Source organism: Clinocottus analis, unplaced genomic scaffold (assembly GCF_023055335.1).
Source record: "Clinocottus analis isolate CAN_PGR_092001 unplaced genomic scaffold, fCliAna1.0.p SCAF_5, whole genome shotgun sequence".
NCBI classification, from domain to species: Eukaryota; Metazoa; Chordata; class Actinopteri; order Perciformes; family Cottidae; genus Clinocottus; species Clinocottus analis.
This window is the reverse complement of record NW_027176207.1, coordinates 554,169-563,540: the sequence shown is the minus strand read 5'-3', so window position 1 is coordinate 563,540 and position 9,372 is coordinate 554,169. Positions and strand designations below refer to the sequence as shown.

The window sequence follows — 9,372 nt, the reverse complement described above, 5'->3', positions numbered from 1 at the left end:
ACTGGCCATCTCCTCTATTAACCACACTAATAGCAAAAAGTAAGAGGAAGACGTTGCATTAGTTTCATATAAGTATGACTCTTTTACTTTGAATTACAACTCTTAACTAAACTGAATGGATCAGCTGTAGCCTGCAGCTTTCACACTGACACAGTGGAAATAAGTGAGTATTGTTGTCCTGGACTCTGTCTCTTCATGTAGCATGGAGCTGGACCAGTAGCCTCTGTCCCTTCATGTAGCATGGAGCTAGTCTAGTAGACTCTGTCCCTTGATGTAGCATGGAGCTGGACCAGTAGCCTCTGTCCCTTCATGTAGCATGGAGCTGGACCAGTAGCCTCTGTCCCTTCATGTAGCATGGAGCTAGTCTAATAGACTCTGTCCCTTGATGTAGCATGGAGCTGGTCCAGTAGACTCTGTCCCTTCATGTAGCATGGAGCTGGTCCAGTAGACTCTGTCCCTCCATGGAGCTGGTCCAGTAGACTCTGTCCCTTCATGTAGCATGAAGCTGGTCCAGTATCCTCTGTCTCTTCATGTAGCATGGAGCTGGACCAGTAGCCTCTGTCCCTTCATGTAGCATGGAGCTGGTCCAGTAGACTCTGTCCCTTCATGTAGCATGGAGCTGGTCCAGTATCCTCTGTCCCTTCATGTAGCATGGAGCTGGTCCAGTAGACTCTGTCTCTTCATGTAGCATGAAGCTAGTCTAGTAGCCTCTGTCCCTTCATGTAGCATGGAGCTGGTCCAGTAGACTCTGTCCCTTCATGTAGCATAAAGCTGGTCCAGTAGACTCTGTCCCTTCATGTAGCATGGAGCTGGTCCAGTAGACTCTGTCCCTTCATGTAGCATGGAGCTGGTCCAGTAGACTCTGTCCCTCCATGGAGCTGGTCCAGTAGACTCTGTCCCTTCATGTAGCATGAAGCTGGTCCAGTAGACTCTGTCTCTTCATGTAGCATGGAGCTGGTCCAGTAGACTCTGTCCCTCCATGGAGCTGGTCCAGTAGACTCTGTCCCTTCATGTAGCATTGAGCTGGTCCAGTAGACTCTGTCCCTTCATGTAGCATGGAGCTGGTCCAGTAGGACCCCCAGTGGCCATGCAGACTGACTACAGGTCCACTGCATTACAATCGTATGAAATATATCCCAACACCGTAATATGCTGTGAGAAAGTCTTAAGACGACAATGACAGGTTATAGAGTATTTCATAAATAAGTCACATTATAGTTTGTCATAAAAACGTTTTTACAAATGGTTGTACAGTATGTCATAAACAATGTTTATGAAAAAGTCATACTATATTATGTCATAAAAAGTCACAAATCTGTCTGGTTTACATGTTACTACTACTTACTACTTTCCTCATTTCAAAATGTTATTTTATTTCTTACAAAATACTGTTAGTTTGACAGTATGCCAAATAGATGCCGAACAAATGCAGTAGCATAATATATAATGAAAAGGTTATGAAAAAGCATCGCACAGTAGGTATGCCATAACAATGTAGATCATTAACAAATGTCATACAAAAGTCAAATGTCATAAACAATGCAAGAAAAAATTAAATGATATGGTATGTCATACAAAAAGTGATAGTATAACATGTCTTACCTTCTTAGACCTCACTGTTGCATACAAGTTTATCGTGAATAAAACGGTAAAATAAAAATGTAAAATATTTAATTGTATCAAATAATACAATTGTCACAGTTTTTTATCTTGTATCATAATATAGAATAAAAAAATGTCCCAGTATAGTGTCATAAAATGATCATTTAAAAAGACATAGTATGCCATAAAAAATAATGTCATAGTATTGTATGTCATAAAAATAATGTCATAGTATTGTATGTCATAAAAATATTGTCATAGTATTGTATGTCATAAAATAATGTCAACGTATTGAATGTCATAAAGAGTCAGAGGAAAGTATGCAATACAAATTCCATGAAAATGGAATTATACAGAATACAAGTATTTATTTATGTCATAAAACATCATGTCTTAGTAAAGGTTGTCATGAAATAATAACAATAATATACCACTATAATCTGTGGTAAGAAAAGGCATCAACGTCTGTAGTGTAATATACCAAACTTTGTCATTTCGTTCTTTCAACATGTGGTAAATGACTTGTGGAGTGAGTAGAACATGTTTGATAACACATTGTTTTCATTTGCATTGATATAATAATAATAATAATAATAATAATAATAAATATATATATATATATATATATATATATATATATATATATATATATATATATATATATATATATATATGTTTCCCGTCCTGTGAGCGGCTCCGCGTCCCGGGCCCCTGCGTGTCCTCTGGCTGGAGACGTGGCAGCGCCTCCGGTCAGAAGACTTCTACTTTACCCACGAACCCCACCCAGAAAGCATTTTATTCTTCTCCGTTATTTGTGTGACATGTGAAACATCTGCCGAGATCTAAAAAGTCCTGCAAGAAGCCCCTTGCGTAACTCTAGACACAGTTTGGTGGCGTTGAGCACCCAAACAGTGCCATTTTTAGACGTTTACTGCTGACGTTTACAGAGGCTTCAAATAGCTTCCGTTTCACACTGCTAGTGATTGGACCCCGCGAGCTAACATATTGGTTGAACAAGTCCGACATTCTCCACTTCAATGGAGGAACAGCCCAGAGATCGGGCACACGAAAGGCAATACCACCACCGCGGAGAGGACAGGCGCCCTGTTCAACGCACGACTTGTCTAAAACATGATCAGAGCCACTTCCAGCGCCAGCATCAGGAAACGCAGACGAAGAAAACAGGTTGGGCCATCCGGAAAAGTGAGCTAACGCTTGCTAGCCTTAGTCAGCTAGCTAGCTAACGTCAACGAGCCGACTAGCATTCGCTAACTAGCGCCGACTCCGTCGTGCTCGCGAGGGTTAGCCCGGGAGTTAGCTGGTCATTCAAACCACACGGTTTGGCCCTGAAGAGTTTAAAAGCGCGTTGCCGCGGACGAGCCGGTTCAAACCGAAAGCTGGCCCCTGTCGGAGCAGAAACACACCGCTCGGGCAGCTAGCTAGTCGGCTAGCTGACGTTGCGTGACAGTTGTCGCTGGTGGTGGTTTGACACATCGGGGATTGACCTTGTGCGCCGGTTTTACCACCCTTTTTTTTGCTTTTGCACCTTCAACTAAAATCATCTTCCAATTGTGTCCCCGCATGTTCTCTGAACGCACGACCCGCTGCGCCGCAGGGCGCAGCTTCTCTCCAGTCGTCAACTCCTCCATCATTCATTCACGCTTCTGTCCAGTTTGAGAGCGCGAGCCGGCTCCTCTGGAATGTTCGGGCTGCCATTTCCTGTCGGCCATGTTAGAGTATCACTGCGAGCTAACGCTTCAGCTACCCGGCGAGTGAGCGGTGCGTGTGCGGCCGCGGTGCTTTGCAACTCTGGCACGTCGCTGTCGTCTTTCGCCCTCGTGGGCTGCGGGTGTTAGGCGGCTGTCTTGTGGCTCAGTCACCCGCTGTTGGTGTCGCGGCGTGTTAAATGTCCGGCGAGTCTGTGGCTAGTTGGGATTGGCTAAGCTAACGTTAGCCGCCTGTGACAGGCCTGTTGCATGTTGTCCAGTCAAAGTGGAGCCGCGCTACACCGCGGGTACAGGTTGATTTAACGACTCTGTGGCTGCAGTTAAACGGACACTGACGCGTCGTCGACCCCGCCAGCGTTGCAGCTGACGTGAAGTCGGTGCAAAACAAGCGAGCACATGCATGCATGTATGACAAGTAAACGAGACTGGATGCAGCAGCTCGGGTGTGTGTGTTCACGGACATGAGGGGCAGCACCATTTAATTTAAAGGCCCACGTTGACACCGCCGTGCCTTTTCAAGACATGGGCCTATTGGTGGTGCACAGCCACTCCAAATGGAGTCATACGTGCTGCCGTGAGCCCTCCTTAACGTCCTGATGTTGGGTCGGATGGTTTCAAGAAAGTTGACGGGGTAATGGCTCGTTGTGCAGGTGACAGTGGACACAGAGCATGTCTGTAACGTGTTAAGCCACCGGGGGGATGAGTATGTATGCATGAACGTAAACTAGAAATGACACTCCTCCGCTGCTCTGCTTTGGTGTACATGTTGCTGGATGGACGTGGCTTTTATTTACATTAACTGCTGCCAGGGTTTATGCGAAAATACAAAGGTTAACTACGGACACAATGCGTGGGCTGTTACCAAACGTATGGTGCATATTTATGCTTTGCACATGACACCATTTTAATTCTGTGGATAGCCGAGACAGCGTTTTATTAACGAATGTGAATGCTGATAATTCATCAGTGGATTATCATTTAATGTGTATGATGGCAAAGCATCTTAATCAGGTTGTTTATTAGGGCCCTATACTGCTCATAATTAAGTTATAACGACTTTGCCTAACCGTACATGTGTTTGTAAGTTGCATAACTTGTACTTTGAGGTAAAGGTCAGATGACTTAGTGCAGCATTTCTTTGTAATTCTACTTTGGGGAAGTTTCTACACAGCATAGGAAAATAATGATTTTAGTAGGAACTCAAACTTCATGACTTTTGTTTCCCATTTCAGGCAATAAAAAAGTAAACCCCTGTGAGGAGGAGAGGGAGAAGAATCCACATGTGTCTGATACTGTTGGCATGTCGCACCCCCCCAACAGCAGCTGTACCAGACACACAAGTAATGCAAATGTGAAGCAGAAGTCCACCCAGAAGCTGTACACGACTGTTCCTAAAGGATTAGACCTTAAGAAGAATATGGACCTTAAAAATGACAAGGAAAAGGCTCTGGATTTGAACCATCATGAGAGCCACCCTATGGATAAGAAAGACTCTGTGTTGCTTCAAAATGGCGTTGTAAACTGTGGCTTAATTACAAACGGCTATTCTAGCAAAGACAATGATGGCAGCGGCTCCGAAGGTGGATATACTACTCCGAAGAAACGCAAGGCCAGATGTAACAACGCCAAGAACACTGATAATGTGATAAGAGACAAAGAGAGAGACATGCAGCAGGGCAGCAGTCCTCAAGAGCACGGGGCTTTTAATCTTGAGACTACGGAGAAGGGAGTGACCTCGAGACTCGACGGCTTCAGAGCCGCCCATAAAGGAGAAGCTCAGTCAGCAGCCAGACGGGCCGTCGTGTCGGAGGCTTCAATGGGTGAATCTCAGCGGAAGAACTCGGATGGCAAAATAGTTGGCACTTTTGGTAAAAAGACTGAGGAAAGGCACAAAGCCAAGCTTTCCTCCCCTTCAAAAGAGGACTCGTGGACTTTGTTCAAGCCCCCGCCAGTATTTCCTGTGGACAATAGCAGTGCAAAAATTGTTCCCAAGATCAGTTATGCAAGTAAAGTAAAAGAGAACCTCAACAAAGTAGCTCAAGGTGGAGGAGAGGCACTGCCTCCTCCTGTCAGACTGTCACAGGTCCCCATGTCCGCTATGAAAACCATCACCTCAGCTAGCTTTACTAACGGCCCCGTTTCTGGAAACGGTAATGGCTGCCCATCAGTGGGGACCTTCTTCGCTCCTGCTGCTAGTAGTTTACCATCACCCCCGTCTTTCCCAAGCGGAGAGAATGTAGCATCTCCTTTGGAAAGTAGCTGTAGCTCTACAACCAGTCCTGTAGACGGAGAAGCATACGAGCTTAGAAAAACTCTTTTAATTTACCCTTTAAATATGCAACCTGTGCTCCCTAGTGCTCGTCACCTTGACCCTCCGGCTGCTCAGACAAATCAGAAAGCCCTGGGAGATATCTTCCAGAATCAGTGGGGGCTTTCCTTCATAAACGAGCCCAACATGGGGCCAGACGGAGGAGGCGGAAAGCTGCCTGCAGAGGACACGCCTCAAAGCCAGTGTCAGGCCGTCTCCGCCAAGGCCGCCCAGCCCTGCTTCGACATCGGCCCGTCGTTCTTGGAGCTTGGCACTTTCGGCCAAGACCCAGAGAAAAGGACTTGTGCCCCCTGCAACGTGTCTATCGCTCGCTCTCCCGCTTGCGTGGCGAGTGAGGAGGAGAACAAGCGGCAGCCGTGTGGCCAGGAAAAGACAAAAGCTGAGGCCAAGGGCGCATGTTCTGCTGCGATGGCTCCCAGTAAAGACGCCGGTGCTAAGCCTGCACAGGGCCAGCCAACCACTGTGTTGTTTGGCTCCGTTAAGCAACAGGCCCACACTAAAGACATTGGCCGAAGGTGTAGCTCGGATTCCTTTGACATTAAAGCTGCTGTCACTTATCACACTAAAGGTAACTACCACTTCTACTTTTATTCATCAAATCAACTTGTATAATCATATCAGTTGTAATCCTCACGATTTAAATACCTGTTGAGTTATTGGCAACTGTTGACGGAGCCACCAAACCTGCACTGTTAAGTAAAGAAGTCGCTCAATCTCTGCGACTACACTGATTTCATGGCGCGCACGGCTCGAGGAGTAGTAATAGTAGTGGTTGTTGTAGTAGTAGTAGTAGTAGTAGTAGTAGTAATTGCAGTGGTGGTGGTGGTATAGTAGTAGTTTTCTCGCCTGCAGCTCTGCGTCATAGTTTCTGCCACTTGTTCCTTATTTGCCCTGCAAAGAAAATGAGCCGATTCGTTCCATTTTTCTATGAACAGTCCATGATAAGCGCAAACTTTTTTTGTTTTTCAAGTGTTTTTTTGGGCAGTTGAATGGTTTTTAATGCAACGCGTTCAGAAATGTCCTGCGTGGATTAGCATTAAGTAGTGATACTGAGGAGATGAAAACTGCAAAGTTTAACGCTGGATTACGAGCTGCAGACTTTCCCGTCAATCCCTCTTGAAAGCAGCTCGAGTCCAGAATGCCGGCGCTGCCATTTCTGTTTTAAAGAATCTTAAGGATTATAACTTCAAGTCAAGTCTCGAGAGATTTGATGCACCAAATGTATGAAAAACTGTTTAACTATTTCTTATTATAGATTTAGTTTAGTATTACATTTTCTGAAATTATTCTCTATGTCCAAATGATGCTGAACTAACATGCTTTTTGTTTCCCATCAACAGAAATGGAATTCATTTTCAACCTGCAAAAACAAGGTAAACTAAACTTATTGGGTTCTTTTCATTAAATGTTTACTGTTAAGTTTTGTTTAGTAGAATTAAGTCTCTAAATGTTTAAACATGTTATAAACGTGAAAGAAGAAGTTACTTCTATCCATGAATGTGCATTAGTGTTTGGATTCTGATCCAGAAGGGTGTGAAAATACTTAAATTGTATTCATCACTTAAATTCATTGATGGTGAGTTTTATGACTTGCAGTGCTTGTGACTTTTATTTTTTACGTGGTCATTGTGAATCATCACCTATTGACTAACTTGCGGTCCATAACTGGTGGTAACCGGATTATAAAAGTCCTGAAGCTGGTTCACTACCTCGTGCAAATCACTCGCCACAAATGCTAAACGTTGCTCCAGTGTCTGCAGAGGCCGAGTGACCTCCAGCGAGCCCCTCTAGCACAGGTCGGATTAGAGCATGGCCGAGCGGCACATAATGGTTAATTCTTATCTCCTAACACTTAATTAACATCCTGAGGACTCATCCAGCCCTGCGCCTGCTTTCTCTCCCCTCTGCTGCAGATCCAAAAAGAGTAGTGGTTTATGATGAGACCAAGGACGGGCCTGAGCAGTGAGGTAGATGCTTCTTCACTTCTTCTTCTCTTCTGTGTGCTGCGATTATCTACCGCAACCTCCTGTTGGACAGAAAGTGACAACTGTGAAAACATTGATAGTTTAGCATGACAGATTTTCCTTGGGATCTCCGGTGGAATAACAGACTTCTTTGGGGGCCATCGGACAAACAGCTGGAGGGACGGCTGAGGAGTCCATCGGTGCCTCTCCAACGCCGTGACTGAACCTTTGGAGCGGAGACACTCGTTTGTCTCATGGCTCTTTTGGAGGATGACGTCCGGGAGTTCAACAAAGGAAGGTGTCATGGATTGCACCTCCCGCAGCCTTTATCCTGTTGAACCGCCGTGGGTCTGACTGTGGGACGCCTCGTGCCGTTTTCTTTCATTGCGCATTCAAATGAGTTCATTGTAGATATGTTAGACGTTATCATTCACACGTGTGTGCGAGCTTGAATTAATCATGGACGAAAGGAGAGCACACTTTGCAGAGAATGCCTTGACGTGGTGGTAAAGTTCTTTGGAGTTAAACTGTAAGTTAAGTGGAAGCTCAAAGCTGAGGCCCCATCCAGGAAGGGAGCTCCTCGTCTTAAGTCCTTTTTATTTTTTTTTGTCGGGGAAATCAGAGCCCAGAAATAAAACTAGTTTATTTTATTTTATATATATATATACACGGTTTTGTCTGCCCCCACGTGAGTGTTGTGTGCACTGCAGTGTGATCCCAGAGCACAGGTACAGAAGTGCCCAGTTCAGATGAAACCCCTTCATTGCAATGTTCAATGTGTGCTAAAGAGTTTAAAAGGCCAAGTCGTTGCATACATTTCATGCAGATCATTATGATGTCACTGAAGAGTATTCTCAGATTCATATAAATATATGAACATAAATATATATATATATACACCTTCTAATACATGAATCCTTGAGTAGAGGACTCATCAGAGGTTGGAGGCATTTCTACCAGTCGAGTCTTCTGTGTTTTGTTTGTTCAGCAGAGACTCAGGATGTCACACACTTTATTTGCTTGGCTTTTTTTTTCTTTTTTCTTTGTAAAAGCTGTTAAAATCCTTTTGTCAGGAACATGTTGCATTTTACGACTGATATTTTTAAAAAAAGAAGAAAAAAATGTTTTTTTTCTTTGCTCAGCATTTAGTTTAATTGTTTTCTTGCATGTTTACTGGTCAGCGGAGGAGTCAGAGGTCGCTGTTCATCGCCACCGAGATAACAGTAACACAACAACATTGCAATACTAATCCCGACCCCCGACTCGCCGCTCTGTCAAACCGTGTTGAAATGTGAAGATGTGTTGTACTATTATGTTTTTGCTGTTTGATAACATTTACATTAGCAAACCAGTGTGCAATAACACCGTGTGACCCGTACAGAGTGTGAAGTGGGTTATATGGAGCTACAAAAAATCATCACCGAGATGCTGGTGGGGTTAAACTATGTGTGCGTTTTCAGTTTGTTGCACAAAATCCTTAAGTCAATTTTGCTAACGAGCTCACGTTGAAAGATCTAATTAAGTGTAGGGAGCCCGCATCTGCTAACTGCTAGCTGCTAACCGCTAGCTGTGACATCGCTTTCATCACGTCTCCAGATCAGACGCGTTCATTCAGAACGAAGGAACGGTCAGGTTTCCTTTCTCTAGAAGTTATGATTTGGTTAATGTGTGGATTAATAGCACTTTATGTAAACTAATTGCTTTCATCTTTTAATTACTAGAAAGATCTATATGTACTGATGAGAACTAC

The 9,372-nt window shown here is 44.3% G+C and overlaps 1 protein-coding gene across 4 annotated transcripts in view; it reads left to right on the top strand.

Moving 5' to 3' along the window:
* The first annotated feature begins 2,470 nt into the window (after nucleotides 1-2,470).
* Nucleotides 2,471-9,372, top strand: part of nufip2 (nuclear FMR1 interacting protein 2) — a 9,494-nt gene continuing 2,592 nt past the window's right edge. Inside the window, exons 1-4 of one of the 4 annotated variants that reach the window (XM_068600563.1) lie at nucleotides 2,471-2,805; nucleotides 4,562-6,226; nucleotides 6,999-7,031; nucleotides 7,572-7,625. In XM_068600563.1, coding sequence (XP_068456664.1) covers nucleotides 2,640-2,805; nucleotides 4,562-6,226; nucleotides 6,999-7,031; nucleotides 7,572-7,624 — 1,917 coding nt within the window. In that variant the 5' untranslated portion in view covers nucleotides 2,471-2,639 and the 3' untranslated portion in view covers nucleotide 7,625. Of the gene's footprint in view, nucleotides 2,806-3,424; nucleotides 3,980-4,561; nucleotides 6,227-6,998; nucleotides 7,032-7,571 lie in introns of those variants that run through there. The other 3 variants (XM_068600564.1, XM_068600565.1, XM_068600566.1) reach the window with 3 other exon arrangements.